General features: G+C 38.5%; 1 protein-coding gene across 1 annotated transcript; it reads left to right on the forward strand.

Annotated features, from left to right (window-relative positions):
* Positions 1-15,783: 15,783 nt before the first annotated feature.
* On the forward strand, positions 15,784-16,746 carry LOC109568953 (olfactory receptor 52P1-like). Its single transcript, XM_019974302.2, has one exon. It carries the CDS (start codon positions 15,784-15,786, stop codon positions 16,744-16,746), a length of 963 nt encoding a protein of 320 aa, XP_019829861.2.
* Positions 16,747-17,772: the final 1,026 nt, after the last annotated feature.

Below are 17,772 nucleotides of genomic sequence, written 5' to 3' on the forward strand. Positions count from 1 at the left end.
TGTTATGACCAGTGCATTTTCTTGGCAAAACTCTATTAGTCTTTGCCGTGCTTTATTCCATATTCCAAGGCCAAATTTGCCTGTTATTCCAGGTGTTTCTTGACTTCCTACTTTTGCATTCCAGTCCCTTATAATGAAAAGGACATCTTCTTTGGGTGTTAGTTCTAAAAGGTCTTGTAGGTCTTCATAGAACCGTTCAACTTCAGCTTCTTCAGCATTACTGGTTGGGGCACAGACTTGGATTACTGTGATATTGAATGGTTTGCCTTGGAAACAAACAGAGATCTTTCTGTCATTTTTGAGACTGCATCCAAGTACTGCATTTCGAACATTTGCTGACCGTGAGGAACTAAAAAGCCTCTTGATGAAGGTGAAAGAGGAGGGTGAAAAGTTGGCTTAAAACTTAACATTCAGAAAACATAGATCATGGCATCTGGCCCCATCACTTCATGGCAAATAGATGGGGAAACAGTGGAAACAGTGTCAGACTTTATTTTTTGGGGCTCCAAAATCACTGCAGATGATGACTGCAGCCATGAAATTAAAAGACACTTACTGCTTGGAAGAAAAGTTATGATCAACCTAGATAGCATATTCAAAAGCAGAGACATTACTTTGCCAACAAAGGTCCATCTAGTCAAGGCTATGGTTTTCCCAGTGGTCATGTATGGATGTGAGAGTTGGACTGTGAAGAAAGCTGAGTGCCGAAGAATTGATGCTTTTGAACTGTGGTGTTGGAGAAGACTCTTGAGAGTCTCTTGGACTGCAAGGAGATCCCACCAGTCCATTCTGAAGGAGATCAGCCCTGGGATTTCTTTGGAAGGAATGATGTTAAAGCTGAAACTCCAGTACTTTGGCCACCTCATGTGAAGGGTGGACTCATTGGAAAAGACTCTGATACTGGGAGGGATTGGGGGCAGGAGAAGGGACGACAGAGGATGAGATGGCTGGATGGCATCACTGACTCAATGGACGTGAGTCTGAGTGAACTCCGGGAGATGGTGATGGACAGGGAGGCCTGGCGTGCTACGATTCATGGGGTCACAAAGAGTTGGACATGACTGAGTGACTGAACTGAACTGAACTGAATACCAAATTTGCTTAACCTAAAAGCAAATATCCCAATATTCCCAAATAATTTATAGGTAGATCGATATTATACCCAAAAATAAAACTGTAAACTTAAAGAGAAACATTTTCTCTATAAGGATTTTTCCTAACTTCTTTTTTATTTTAGCTTTTCATTTAAAATAGTTTTTTTTTTTTTAAAGTGCACAGTTCAATGGTGCTTTATATTTTCACGTTTGCAATCTTACACTGTGTTACATAAAGCCTTAATGGTATTTTTTTTTCACATTTCTCCTTTTTAAATTGGAATATAATTGCTTTACAGTGTTGTGTTAGTTTCTGCTGCACAACAATGTGAATCAGCCATATGTATACATATATCTTCTCTTTGTTGAGCCTCCCACCCACTGACCCCATCCCATTCCTCCAGGTCATCACAGAGCATGGAGCTGAGCTCCCTATGCTACAAGCAGCTTCCTGCTATTTGTTTTATGCACGGTAATGTATATATGCCAGTACTATTCTCTCGATTTGCCCAACCCTCTCCTTCCCATTCTGTGTCCAAAAGTCCATTCTGTATGTCTGCATTTCTCTTCCTGCCCTGAAAACTGGTTCATCATAAGCTAGTTGTTGTTCATCATTGTCAACTAAGTCCTGTCCTACTCCTTGCAACCCCATTGACTGTAAGCCTGCCAGGCTCCTCTGCCCATGGGATATCCCAGGCAAGAATACTGGGATGAGTTGCCTCCCCAGTAAGGACAGGACATGAACGTTCATAAAATGAGGATCAATTACATTGACTACACATAAGCATGTGTTTGTGTGTGTGTGTTTGAGGTGTGTTTAATGGCTAAGTCATGTTCTACTCTTTTGAAACCCCATGGAGGGTAGCCTGCCAGGCTGCTCTGTTCAAGAGATTTTCCAGGCAAGAACAATGAAGTGGGGTGACATTTCCTTTCCCAAAGGATCTTTCAGACCCAGGAATAGACCCACATTTCCTGCATTGCAGGGGGCTTCTCTATCATTGAGCCACCAGGGAAGTCACCCACATGCACATAGATACTTAAAAATAATAGGAAATCTCAAACTCTTAAAATAAGCATAAATCAACTCATGACAAGAATTAATTTGCTTAGGCAAAACATTCTTATAAATCAATATCACAAAGGATAAAATAAGCAAACAGAAATAACACATAGAGCTTAATTTGTCACTACTTAGAAAAGAAATTAAAATGGCCAATAAATATTGAAAGATGTTCAATCACATTTAAAATTTAAAAGCCTCCAAATTTGAAATAATAGAGCAAATAAAATTTCATCAGTTCAGTTCAGTTCAGTTGCTCAGTCGTGTTAGACTCTTTGCGACCCCATGAATGGCAGCACGCCAGGCCCTCCCTGTCCATCACCAACTCCCAGAGTTTACTCAGACTCATGTCCATCAACTCGGTGATGCCATCCAGCCGTCTCATCCTCTGTCATCCCCTTCTCCTTCTTCCCCCAACCCCTCCCAACATCAGAGTCTTTTCCAATGAGTCAACCCTTTGCATGAGGTGGCCAAAGTATTGGAGTTTCAGCTTTAGCATCGGTCCTTCCAGTGAACACCCAAGACTGATCTCTTTAAGAATGGACTGGTTGGATCTCCTTGCAGTCCAAGGGACTCTCAATAAAATTTCATAGTTGGTAAACAAATTAAATATTAAAATTGACTCTCAGGATCCAGAGTTGCTAAGGCTATAAGACCAAAGACTTGCATATACTTTTGATATGGCTCAAAGCTAGCAAAATGTTTTTGGAGCTACACACACCAATGATATTCAGATATTAAATCGCACATGTTAACAGTGAAATCTCTTTTTTAGGTTAGATTGAGGAACTGCTAAAATATATATCCTTCTATAAATTCTATACCTTTGGGTATTTTTAGCTAATATTTATTAATAATATAATAATAAAATTATTAAGATGTATTATTTGTTTTAAAACTTGTGCCATGAAATTACATTTAGCATTATTTTCCTTAATTTTTACAAAATATTTAAATCAAACTCTAAAATTCACCTTTTTTGTTTTAAATTTAGTCTATGTTTTCCTGATGACAAAATGTAAGAACAAAATATTAGAATCTGGCTTATGTAATAGGGAAATATTTACAAATACCACTAAATCTTGGCTGGAGTGCTTTTAAAATTAACTATTCTCAACAGGATTTTTTAAGAAACTAAAATTTACTTGTGGTGCAAAAGATAATTTGTGGAGAAATGGCTGTGATTTTCTCTTTGAGTTCTAAGATATCCAAACTTTTATTTGTTATGAACACTGGCCAAAAAGAATAGCTTTGAAAATCAAGACGATTTTTCTGTCATGGAAAACACCACAGAGTACTCAGATCTGACTAATGAGCACGTCTTTTGATGCAAACTTTAATTCCTATTTTCATTTGCTAAAATGTATCTATGTGAGCCAAATGCATCAAGCTGGTTGCATCTAAATTTCTGTCAAGAAGAATACTAGCTCTCTATGGCTCACAATTGTAATGGGTAGAACTGCATGGTGGTTTATATGAAATCAGACTCAGGTTTTATCATAATCAAAATCAGTTTATTTCTATCAAAAAGATAATAGTCACAAAACATGAAAGGGCCTGTCAATCTGTAACACCTTCACATCACTTATTCAAAATAATGTTAGTGCCATGGGCAAAAAGTAGGCTATTACATTGATTTTAGGATCAAGTTGTTAATAAGGCCCAGAGATCCATACTTTTCATTTCATGGAACATTCACATTATTCCTAGGAGGAAAAATGACATCCGGATGGATGAATAGAAATGTAAAACTAAATTCCCTCGAGAATATGAAATAGAATGATATCCAGGAACTTTCAAGGTCCTTTGGTTGAAGGTCCTGGCTCACAAATAGAAGAGAGAAAGAACAGAAAGAAAAATAAAGTGGGAGCTGTGGTATTTTTAGGAAGATGATTCAACTAGAGTTAAGAATGGGCCAGGCTAGAAAATGCCAGGAGTGAGACATCACTCAGAATAGAAGGTAGAAAGGAACAAGTGCCTGTAATCTATATTAGGCTGGAAGTGAGTCTAGAAAATAGAATTGAGGGTTTTAAGTCCCAAGGGATAGGTGGGGAAATGTTAAAGCAGAATAAAAAATTCAGAGTTTTTAATTTTTTATTTTTTTCTTTCTTTTTTTTAAATTTTATTTTATTTTTAAACTTTACAATATTGTATTAGTTTTGCCAAATATCGAAATGGATCTGCCACAGGTATACATGTGTTCCCCATCCTGAAACCTCCTCCCTCCTACCTCCCCATACCATCCCTCTGGGTCATCCCAGTACACTAGCCCCAAGCATCCAGTATCGTGCATCGAACCTGGACTGGCAACTAGTTTCATACATGATATTATACATGTTTCAATGCCATTCTCCCAAATCTTCCCACCCTCTCCCTCTCCAACAGAGTCCATAAGACTGTTCTATACATCAGTGTCTCTTTTGTTGTCTCATACACAGGGTTATTGTTACCATCTTTCTAAATTCCATATATATGCGTTAGTATACTGTATTGGTGTTTTTCTTTCTGGCTTACTTCACTCTGTATAATAGGCTCCAGTTTCATCCACCTCATTAGAACTGATTCAAATGTATTCTTTTTAATGGCTGAGTAATACTCCATCGTGTATATGTACCACAGCTTTCTTATCCATTCATCTGCTGATGGACATCTAGGTTGCTTCCATGTTCTGGCTATTATAAACAGTGTTGCGATGAACATTGGGGTACATGTGTCTCTGTCCCTTCTGGTTTCCTCAGTGTGTATGCCCAGCAGTGGGATTGCTGGATCATAAGTTTTTTAAAAAAACAGGTAAATTTCGATTGATTTTACATCAAAATGGAAGATTGCAAAGAGTTGACTCATTGGAAAAGACTCTGATGCTGGGAGGGGTTGGGGGAAGGAAGAGAAGGGGACAACAGAGGATGAGATGACTGGATGGCATCACTGACTCGATGGACGTGAGTCTGAGTGAACTCCAGGAGTTGGTGATGGACAGGGAGGACTGGTGTGCTGCGATTCATGGAGTCACAAAAAGTCGGACACGACTAAGCGACTGAACTGAACTGAATGTCATCATAGACAAAGTTAACAGATAAAAGCCCAATTAGAAGTTATTGACAGAGTTTAAGATTAACAAGTTTTAGGTTAGAATATCTAAGAAGCACCTGTAAATCAATAGAAAAAACTCAAAATCAATAATAAAAATAATCATCAAGTCAAATCAACTATTTTAAATGAGAAAAAAAAAAGTCACAAATGATGTAAGGGTGAGGATTCTCAGGTGGCTCAGACAATAAAGAATCTGCCTACAATGCCAGAGATCCATGTTTAATGTCTGGGTTGGGAAGATCTCCTGGAGAAGGGAATGGCTACCCACTCCAGTATTCTTGCCTGGAGAATTCCATGAACAAAGGAGCCTCATGGGCTACAGTCCATGGGTCACAAACAGTCAGACACGACTGAACAACTAACACTTCCATGTTCAGGTACATTAGTATAAAAAGAAATGGATTATCTGAAATATATGAATCATTAGAGTATCAATTAATTACCACAGAAGACAGGAAAATATCAGAAACTTTAAATATAAAAGTACAAGAAACATAACTTCTGAACTGCTGGTAGGAAAACAGATGGGAGAACACACCTGAGCCTGTACCTAAGAGCATATGTGTATATGGTGAGAAGAACTAGCAGGCCAAATGGCCCAAGTGCAAAGGTATCATAAAATGGAGATCCTCAGAGTCTGAGTTTTCAAATCTTGCTAGCCTTGGTATTTCCTGTGTCCTATATTAATTTCCAGATTCTGTGTTTGCACAAATTCAACTTGCAATTGTTAACCTACTTACAGCCTTTTCTATGGGCTAAACATTTGATCAGCAAGACAGTAACACCGGGCACTATAGGTCTGTCTCTAGAGACTGTATTTTCCAAATAGAAACAGATGAGCTCTATCTACACACAAGCTCCGGGGAATCACAGTGTTACATGTCCTCGCTTGTGTTAATATATCTGTGCATAGCCCTGGCCCAGGTTATTTTCCCTTCATCTCTACGTCTCCTGTGTGTATAATCAGGGGACTTCTGGACCTTCCAAATCCAGAAGAGAATCATGAGCGTCACAATATTTCATCACTAAGAAACCTTAGCTACCAACTTTCCACAGAGGACTCATTGTCCAAATCCACCACTGTTATATATTTTAACCATTCCCAAACAATTGGACACTACAATGGAAAATGATCAACTGAGGACTTGAAGAGAGCCACAAGTTGTCTTATTATATGAGGTATTATTTCAGACAAAGTACATGGAAGTAAGAAATTGTCTAGATAGCAAACTGAACATATTCATGCGTATAACTGACATACACATGAATGTAATGTGATTTGATACTAGAAAATAAAAATGAAATGTTCTCAAAGTTAAAATAGTTCTGATGCAATTGTTGCAGTTCTTTTTTAGTCTCTAAGTCTTGTCTGAATTTTTTGTGACCCTGTGGACTGTAGCTCTTCAGGCTCCTCTGTCCCTGTGATTTTCCAGGCAAGAATGCTGGAATGTGTTGCCATTTTCTTCTCCAAGGGATCTTCCTGACTCAGGGATTGAACACCGATCTCCTGCATTGCAGGTGGATTCTTTATCACTGAGCCACCTGGGAAGCCCTACTGATGCAATATCTTTTTAATGCAAGAATTGAGGTTCCTTTAACAGAGTCATTTCTGTATATGCAGCTCATGGTAGTCATACTGTTGAAAGAATATACCCTAGGAAATAGGTTTAAAAAAATGAAAAGTAGAAAATGATTCTGCAGACACTGGCCATCTCTGGAGGATCTAATGTTTGAGTTACAGGACAAAAACCTATGAGATATTTAGATTTAAGTTACACTAAAACGTCCAGTTTTCACTCGGAATTTATTGGGAGCTTATTGGGTTTCAGTACATTCTTTTTAATAGGGCTCATAGTCTCATGCTGGAGATGAACATGGGAATGAATGGGGGCATTTGATTTAATAACACTTAAATTCTCAATAGTTTTTAGGCAAACACATAGTTATTTTGCAGAACAGTTTTACTTATCCATAGTAGAGATAAATTGATGTCAAAAATAAATAATATTCAATTTTACTTCAAGAAATATGTGAGCTATGGGCTGAGATAAATGTAAAGCAAAAAAGCATTAGTAAGTTTCAGTCAGTGCAATTCACTAAGAAAAGGTATACCATGGGTAAAGGGAAGTGTATTTTTAGGAGAAATCAAAGTTATTGATGCAGTGAACAGTATAAATGTAGATCATTGGTTTAGAGCAAACATGGAGATGGAAAGGGATTATTTCTTTTCTGTCCTTAGATGGGATGGTAAGATAAGTACATATTTAAAAGTGTTTTCCATAGAATAGGAATTTTCAAGTAACATAATTTGTAACAATTTCAAAGCCACAATATTTAATATTGTATAAAGACAAGGTTCATTACAAACAAAGCTAGTGGAGGTGATGGAACTCCAGTTGAGCTATTTCTTAAAAGATGATGCTATGAAAGTGCTGCATTCAATATGCCAGCAAATTTGGAAAACTCAACAGTGGTCACAGGACTGGAACAGGTCAGTTTTCATTCCAATCCCAAAGAAAGGCAATGATAAAGAATGCTCAAACCACCACACAATTGCACTCATCTCACACACTAGCAAAGTAATGCTCAAAATTCTCCAAGCCAGGCTTCAGCACACGTGAACCATGAACTTCGAGATGTTCAAGCTGGATTTAGGAAAGGCAGAAGAATAAGAGATCAAATTGCCAACATCCATTGGATCATCAAAAAGCAAGAGAGTTCCAAAACACATCTACTTATGTTTTGTTGACTACATCAAAGCCTTTGCCTGTGTGGATCACAACAAACTGTGGAAAATTCTTAAAGAGATGGGAATACCAGACCATCTGACCTGCCTCCTGAGAACAATAGACTGGTTCCAAAGCAAGAAAGGAGTATGTCAAGGCTGTATATTGTCACCCTGCTTATTTTAATTCATATGCAGGGTACATCATGAGAAAGGCTGGGCTGGATGAAGCACAAGTTGGAATCAAGATTGCTGGGAGAAATATCAATAACCTCAGAAATGCAGATGACACCACGCTTATTGCAGAAAGTGAAGAAGAACTAAAGAGCCTCTTGATGAAAGTGAAAGAGGAGATTGAAAAAGTTGGCTTAAAACTCAACATTCAGAAAAATGAGTTCATGGCATCAGTCCCATCACTTGATTGCAAAGAGATGGCAAAACAGTGGAAACAGTGACAGACTTTATTCTGTGGGGCTCCAAAATCACTGCAGATGGTGATTGCAGCCATGAAATTAAAAGATGCTTGTTCCTTGAAAGAAAAATTATGACCAACCTAGATAGCATATTAAAAAGCAGAGACATTACTTTGTCAACAAAGGTCCATCTAGTCAAAGCTATGGTTTTTCCAATAGTCATGTATAGATGTGAGAGTTGAACCATAAAGAAAGTTAAGTGCTGAAGAATTAATGCTTTTGAACTGTGGTGTTGAGAAGGCTCTTCAGAGTCCCTTGATGCAAGATCTAACCAGTCCGTCCTAAAGGAAATCAGTCCTGTATATTCATCGGAAGGACTGATGCTGTAGCTGAAACTCCAATACTTTGGCCACCTGATGTGAAGAACTGACTCATTGGAAATGACCCTGATGCTGGGAAAGATTGAAAGTGGAAAGAGAAGAGGATGGTAGAGGATGAGATAGTTGGATGGCATCACCAACTCAACGGACATGAGTTTGAGTAAACTTTGGGAGTTGGTGATGGACAGGGAGGCCTGTTTTGTTTCAGTCCATGGGGTCACAAAGAGTTGGACACAACTGAGCGACTGAACTGAACTGAAAGACAAGGGTAAGGTTAGGCTTATTGAATTTGTTAATTGTTAACATTTTGGGGTATTCACTATGTTTCAGCCACTTTTTAAGGTAATCTCATCATTTTAGTTTGCTTTTATTTCCATGAATCTTCTCATTTGTTATAGAAACCATATTTCCATCATCCTTATAAAGAAACCAAGAGAAGGAGAGGTTAAGTAATTTTTTGAGATGGAGACAAAACATCTCTTAAGTAGAACAGCCAGAATTTCTATCTAGTGAATGCTACTGTTCAAATATTATCTCTCACAAAAATAGCCACCACTTGTTAGACGCTAACAGTATACTCACATATATTCCATATACATAATACTCAAAACAACAAAACAAAAGTAAAGTATATTTCTATTACCCACGTTTTAGAGTTAGGAAAACTGAGATATAATTTAAAGGATACAATTCCCTGTACTTATATGATTTTCCTCAGTAGTATTCAATAGAGCAGATGCAGAATCAAAGGATTTAGATGCAAAGTTGGTGTTTTGGAAAATAGACAAGAAAAAACAGAAAGGAAATAAGACATTTGAGTATTCTGATGAGCAACATTTTGCAGTTATGTTTCACAACGTCTGTTTGTGTAGAGAAAAGGAATTTGAGCTCAGTGTTAAAATTTGGAAGAAGATTAGGTGGTGGTTCCTATGATGCAGTATTTTGGAATTAATGTTTTCAGAGGAGCGTAATTATAGATGATAATAGATACATGTGTGATGATATAAACTGTAGTGTAACTCATTGTTAGAGGAATGAAAGTGGGAATAATGAATGAATAGTGGGATTCATCCATATACAGTCCAAAGTCATCTATTAATGTCACAATAATGCAGGTTTGATTAAGCAGGCCCAACAGTACTTCAATGAATGGATTTGAGTTCTAGTTATTTTTAGACATCAAAGAAGATGATGAAGAGTGTTTTTCGTGGGTGGTTTGAAAGTGAAGGGAGATGAAAAATAGTGCAAGGGATGAGGCTCCTGACCACTCTCTGTTTTACCCCAATTTAAGAGAAGGGCATATTTAAGAAAGTTTCCATTTTATTTTTCTTACCACCTCTTTCCCTTCTTTCTTTTTTCTCTATAAGATGAGAGAATGGGCTGGAATTTTGTGAGATGAAACTGAAGCTATAGACATGAGATAAATAATCTTTCATTTCTCTAGCTTTTTTATTGGAAAAAAAATTGGTATTAATTATTTTTCAAAGTATAATTGTTTTCTCTCAAGCCCTAGAAACTTAAGGGGCTAAAAACATAGATTCAGCATATATAAATTGTTGCTCTTTACTATTTTAATATACTTGACATTCCTTTAATTGTAGCAAATTTGGAATAACAATGGCATCTAGAAAGAAAACAAAACTCAAGGTAACATATACATTAACACATTTGCTTATGAAGAAGAAAAGTAGGTTTGAATTAATGCCTGTCACTCAAAAATGTAGTCATGGAATGCTATTTTCAATGTCTCAAAAGAATTTCTTCCATACCCAGTTAGGATGTAGCACGCTGGGGTCATTTGGAGGTAAACTTATGACTCCAAATGCTGCTTTATAGAAAGAAGCACAGTGTTGATAAAAATTAAGAGAATCTGTTTGATTAGACTGGAGAATGCGTGAATTTGATGATAAAGAGGTATTTAGGAAGCCTAGAACCAACACTCCCCTCACTTACTGACACAGAGCATTAGGTGCTGGTGGCTTAGATGACAAAGAATCCGCCTGTAATGTGGAAGACCTAAGTTCGATCCCTGGGTCAGGAAGGTCGTCTGGAGGAGGGCATGGCAACCCACTACAGTTTTATTGCCTAGAGAATAGCCATGGGCAGAGGAGCCTGGTGGGCTACAGTCCATGGATCACAAAGAGTCAGACACAACTGAGTGACTAAACACAGTACAATGTGATATTATCAGGCATAAAGATGTCTCAGTCAACATAAAATCACTGACAGTTTAGCTGCTTCTACAATATAAAGTGTGTAGAATACTGGAGACATAAATTCTTTAAGATATGTTTCTTTCATTTAATGTTTTATATGATAGTAGAGTATTTAAAGCAAGTAAATGAATAGTTTCCAAAGGATGTAATATCTGTGCACATCAATGTGTATAAAAGATATAAGCTTATTGCAAACGAGGGGTCATTAATTGTTCAAAATGGACAGCAAAGAGATTTAGATAATGTTCATTAGGGATTAAAAAGATAAGTAGAAGTTTATCAAGTAGATAAGGGAAAGTAGAATCAAGGCCAAAGCTAAAAAAGATCTAAAAGCATAGAAAAGTAAAAGCAGGTAGTATGATCCCAGAGCTGCTAGAAGTCCTGAATACACTGAAGGAAGGCATGGCAAGACGGAAGGCTGGAAAGAGACTGGGAAAGGATACAGCATAGATTACATTTTTCAACATAGAATTTTTTTTTATTAAATTTTTTTTTTTTTTGAGTAAGAGAATGCATTTAATGGTAAGATTTTAAGCAAGCTAAACCATATTTGACTTTCGAAGGATAGCTGATAATGCAAGACAGACTTTATAAACAAAAATATAAACTGCCATAAAATATGTGTGCAGCATTAAATATCATAGCTGAAGGAGATGGAGATGGATGATATATGCTATATTTGAAGGATAGTAAATAATTTAAGTCAGCAAGATTTAACAATTGCTTGATTTTAGTATTAAAGCTGCAAGGTCAAGGAGCAAACGTAACTCTGAGATATTTTTACCTAAATGACTGTGTGCATGCTCTTGACAGCATATGAGATACACTTAGATGGATAGTGGAGCTTCCTGGGAAAATATGAATATTGTTTGGGATATTTGAAGAGCGATTATATAAAACATTGTACAAACAACTAGATTTAATCCCTAATAGGTAGTCTGCAAAGCAGCATTTGTTTTTCTAGCACCGTGTTCTGTGAAGGGGCAAAATTCCAAGTAAGAGACTCTCAGCTAACTGACCTGGATGCAATGCCAAAGTCTGGAGGCAGAAGGAATATTGTATCTATACATTTCAGAAACAGATACCACAACAGAGCAACAGGAAGTTGTAAATCTGTCTGCTGAATATAAAATAATGAACAACCTAATCAATTTCATTCAAAATAGGCCTAAAATGAAATTGAACAGACTCTCCAGAAGATCATGCTCTTGGAGTCATTCTCTGCAATTCCCTGAAGGTAGCCTGGTCCCTTTAAGTCAAAGCTACTTAACATCTATCTCTTTGGATTATCTTATAAGTAAATTCATTGACAACTAGAGATGTATTTGCTAATATCACAAGCAATTAAGTTTATTTTTTTAATCCTAAGAAATTTTCTTGGAGAGATATCATGTTTGTATTTCTGTGTGTATTGTCTGTGGAGAAGGCAATGGCAACCCACTCCAGTACTCTTGCCTGGAAAATCCCATGGATGGAGGAGCCTGGTAGGCTGCAGTCCATGGGGTCACAAAGAGTCGGACAAGACTGAGTGACTTCACTTTCACTTTTCACTTTCATGCATTGGAGGAGGAAATGGCAACCCACTCCAGTGTTCTTGCCTGGAGAATCCCAGGGACGGGGGAGCCTGGTGGGCTGCTGTCTATGGGTTCTCACAGAGTCGGACACAACTGAAGCCACTTAGCAGCAGCAGCAGCAGTGTATTGTCTAGCTTGTTGTACACCTATTCCTCTGCCAAACAGTCATTTGAGTTTTTGGGTCTTTCAAAAGCAGAAAAAATTCTGAAACATGAAAAAAAACCTAGACAGGTATCAGTTACTCTTCTTATTACATTTAAATCTCATTATTTATACACTCAGTATTCCTAGTTTCTCACCTCAAGTCCTTACCTCTGTCTGACTTTATAAGACTCATTTATGTTGTAGTAATACACTAAGTCGGGGTTCCTATAATTTAGGTAAGATTAAATATCTAAAGTCTTCTAAATACTTTTAATGACTAATTTAAAATTTTTTTCTTTTTTTAAAAATTTTATTTTATTTTTAAATTTTACATAATTGTATTAGTTTTGCCAAATATCAAAATGAATATTTTAATTCTTATATTCTTACAAGGAAACACCCTAAATACTGGGCATAGGTCCAGATATGTCTATTTTAATAAGAGAATGCACATACTATATTCAGAAAGTTTTTATCTACACATGTAATATTTGAAAATTCAAACAAAAGAGTATTTTCAATAGGAATATTTATTCATATTTAATGAGCTTTCATACCAGTGGCATGCAGGAGCAAGATTCTAGATATAATACCAATTCGATTTTTTTTTAAAGTATGTCTTATGAAGACTGAGAAGCACATCCCACAATTATGATACTAGAAGGAAACTCTGTCCTAGGAAGGTTGCTGCTGCTGCTGCTGCTAAGTCGCTTCAGTCGTGTCCGACTCTGTGCGACCCCACAGACAGCAGCCCACCAGGCTCCCCTGTCCCTGGGATTCTCCAGGCAAGAACACTGGAGTGGGTTGCCATTTCCTCCTCCAATGCATGAAAGTGAAAAGTGAAAGTGAAGTCGCTCAGTCCTGTCCGACTCTTAGCGACCCCGTGGACTGCAGCCTACCAGGCTCCTCCGCTCATGAGATTTTCCAGGCAAGAGTACTGGAGGTTAGAAGACATTCATCACAACAAAAGACAAGGTCAGAGCAGGAATCATAGGAAGATACTTGTGACAAGAAGACCTTGAAAACCGAATTGTAGCTGCTTCCTTGGAGAAGGCAATGGCACCCCACCATTAAGACAGGATGGATACCAAAGCCAGAGGCAAGAGCACAAGCCAGGGGTGGGCAGAACACCAGCCAAGCTTTTATTATTCCATGTTCATTTACAGCAGTGTTTTTATTATCTGAAAGGGTAAAGAAGTAAAATTTTCAAAAAAGAAAAAAATTTGGAGGGTGTGGGAAGTATCATTTGCAACTGTTATATTCATCTCTTAAAATGATAAACAACTTTACATGTAAATCTTTTAATTACATATCATAAGTTTTATGGGATGTTGAACAAAATTAACTACTCTTGATGGTTCAGAAAAGCCAGTTCATCATTATGACCGAAAACATAGTATAGGCTGAAAAAAATTGTGTGGATTAACACATGTCATTACATAAGTACTTATTTTTCAGTTACATAGACAGACCAAGTTGTGTAAGTATAACCATGGCAAAAACTTGTATTTAGAGAATATGCATTTAAAATTCTAATGGCCTATTTTCATTGTTCTACTGTTTTCAGCAGGCATTCCACACTTTTAGGATATGTTTCTGATATATCTTATGGTTATCTTTAATATCTTTTAAAGATATTTTCTGAAATAAAAATGCATTAACCAAGAGTGAGGATAGGAGTTTATTTTTAGTGTTCATAAGAATTTTGGTTCCACTTAAATTGTTTGTATTTCTTTTTCTTCTTTCCTGATTTTTAGTTTGTCTGTGAGCTAGTATATTGTTAAAACTACAATTGCCTTCTGTGTGTGTGCTCAGTTATGTCTGACTCTTTGTGACCCCGTGGACTATAACCTCCGGGCTCCTCTGTCTTTGGGATTTTCCCAGCAAGAATACTGGAGTGCATTGCCATTTCCTTCTCCAGGGGATCTTGCCAACCCAGGGATCGAACACATGTCTCCTATGTCTCCTACACCGGCAGGAAAATTCTTTACCACTAAGCCATCTGGGAAGATCAACTGCCTTTTGTATAACCTGTTAATTATTGTGTGCATGAATGTATCTCTGTATATTTCTATATGCATTTTCACACTTGATCAAAAATTCCCTAAGAATAGTGCTTTGTGTTCTTTCACACAACCCAGAAAACAGTTCTTTGGATTGTTTATGTCACACAACCTAGGCACACAGAAGCAGAAATTTTATCATGACCTGCTTACTTATTAGATAATAAAAATGAAAGAATGGAATACAGTAAAACTGTAAGTCAGGAGAAAATTTTTAAATAACAATTCAGTCTTCTTAATTCCAGATCAAATATTGGAATTTAATATGGTAAAGTGATTTACCTATCCACAGGAGAAGGCAGGAGAAGGCAATGTCACCCCACTCCAGTACTCTTGCCTGGAAAATCCCATGGATGGAGGAGCCTGGAAGGCTGCAGTCCATGGGGTCGCTGAGGGTCAGACACGACTGAGCAACTTCACTTCCACTTTTCACTTACATGCATTGGAGAAGGAAATTGCAACCCACTCCAATGTTCTTACCTGGAGAATCCCAGGGACTCGTGAGCCTGGTGGGCTGCCCTCTATGGGGTCGCACAGAGTTGGACATGACTGAAGTGACTTAGCAGTAGCAGCAGCAGGAGAAGGCAATGGCAACCCACTCCAGTACTCTTGCCTGAAAAATCCCATGGACAGAGGAGCCTGGTAGACTGTAGTCCATGGGGTCACGAAGAGTCAGACATTTACTGAGCGAATTCACTTTCACTTTTCACTTTCATGCATTGGAGAAGGAAATGGCAACCCACTCCAGTGTTCTTGCCTGGAGAATCCTAGGGACGGTGGAGCCTGGTGGACTGCCATCAATGGTGTCGCACAGAGTTGGACACAACTGAAGCAACTTAGCAGCAGCAGCAGCAGGATAGCAGAAGTTTTTAAGAAAAGTCAGCTCCTCAGAAAGACCATTTTAAAGTGTCTAAAAATTCCATATACAGGACCATGGAAGAATTAATCTGTCATCCTTCTTTTGGCTCATAGGGAGATTCACTTGCCTATTTTTATCGGAGCATGGGAACTGTCCAGTTTTAACATGGCAGACAATGCTACTCATCACTACATTTCATCTTTCTTCTTGGTTGGTATTCCTGGGTTGCAAGATTTTCACTGCTGGATCGGCATTCCTGTCTGCCTCCTGTTTTCCCTGACCCTGCTGGGGAACAGCATAATCATCATTACCATCAAACTAGAGCCAAGCCTCCACCAGCCTATGTATTTCTTCCTTGGCATGCTGGCAATGAATGATATGGCCCTTGCGTCTTCCACAGCCCCCAAGATGCTTGGCATCTTTTGGTTGGATGCACATTGGATTGACTTTGATTTCTGCCTAGCACAGTTGTATTTCATCCACACATTTTGCATAATTGAGTCAGCCCTCTTAGTTGCCATGGCCTTTGATCGCTATGTAGCTATTTGCATCCCACTACAATATACAACCCTCCTGACAACAACAATGGTCATGAAAATGGGTCTAGCTAGTGTGGTCCGAGCTATCTTCCTGGTTTTGCCAGGTCCCTTTCTCATTAGAAGACTACCATATTATACCAAATATGTCATCAATCATGCCTATTGTGAGCACATGGCTGTGGTGAAATTGGCTAGTGCAAACACCCATGTTAACAGAACATATGGAATCTCTGTGGCCCTTTCAGTGATGGTACTGGACCTTGGGCTCATAGCCACATCCTATCTCAAAATCCTCCAGGCGGTCTTCCGGCTCTCCTCTCAGCATGCCCGCTCAAAAGCACTGGGCACCTGTGCTGCCCATGTGTGCACTATCCTTGTCTCCTACACACCTGCACTCTTTAGCTTTCTAACTCACCGCATTGGCAAGAAGGTGCCTCCAAGTGTCCATATCATTTTTGCAAGTTTATACCTTCTGGTGCCGCCCACAGTCAATCCCCTTGTCTATGGTGTCAAGACCAAGCAGATTCGTGACCGAGTGATTGGTCTCTTTTTCCCAAACAAAAAAGTTTCTGAAAACGAAAACTTGTAAATTCCAGCCCACATTTGTAGAACATGATCCTCAAAGTCATGGCTACAGTGATGAATAACACAGCTCTAGTCTCCAACTATTTTTTCTGGGGTTTTCTATGCCTTAATTATGACAAACTGTGGAAAATTCTTCAAGACATGGGAATACCAGACCACCTTTCCTGCCTCCTAAGCAATCTGTATGCAGGTCAAGAAGCAACAGTTAGAACTGGACATGGAACAACAGACTGGTTCCAAATAGGGAAAGGAGTACATCAAGGCTATATATTGTCACCCTGCTTATTTAACTTCTATGCAGAGTACATAATGCAAAATGCCAGGCTGGATGAAGCACAAGCTGGAATCAAGATTGCCAGGTGAAATATCAATAATGTAAGATATGCAGATGACACCACCCTTATGGCAGAAAGCGAAGAAGAACTAAAAATCCTCTTAATGAAAGTGAAAGAGGAGAGTGAAAATTTTGGCTGAAAACTCAACATTAAGAAAAATAAGATCATATTCAGTCGCTCAGTTGTGTCTGACTCTTTACAACCCCATGAATCACAGCACGCCAGGCCTCCCTGCTATCATCAACCCTCGGAGTTCACCAAAACACATGTCCATCGAGTCGGTGATGCCATCCAGCCATCTCATCCTCTGTTGTCCCCTTCTCCTCCTGCCCCCAATTCCTCCCAGCATCAGGGTCTTTTCCAATGAGTCAACTCTTTGCATGAGGTGGCCAAAGTACTGGAGTTTCAGCTTCAGCATCAGTCCCTCCAATGTACACCCAGGACTGATCTCCTTTCGGATGGACTGGTTGGATCTCCTTGTGGTCCAAGAGACTCCAAGAGTCTTCTCTGACAGCACATTTCAAAAGCATCAATTCTTTGGGCCTCAGCTTTCTTCACAGTCCAACCCACACCCGTACACAACCACTGGAAAAACCATAGCCTTGACTAGACAGACCTTTGTTGGCAAAGTAATATCTCTGTTTTTCAATACGCTGTCTAGGTTGGTCATAACTGTCCTTCCAAGGAGTAAGCGT

The sequence above is a fragment of the Bos indicus genome, chromosome 15 (genome assembly GCF_029378745.1).
Source record: "Bos indicus isolate NIAB-ARS_2022 breed Sahiwal x Tharparkar chromosome 15, NIAB-ARS_B.indTharparkar_mat_pri_1.0, whole genome shotgun sequence".
NCBI lineage: Eukaryota > Metazoa > Chordata > Mammalia > Artiodactyla > Bovidae > Bos > Bos indicus.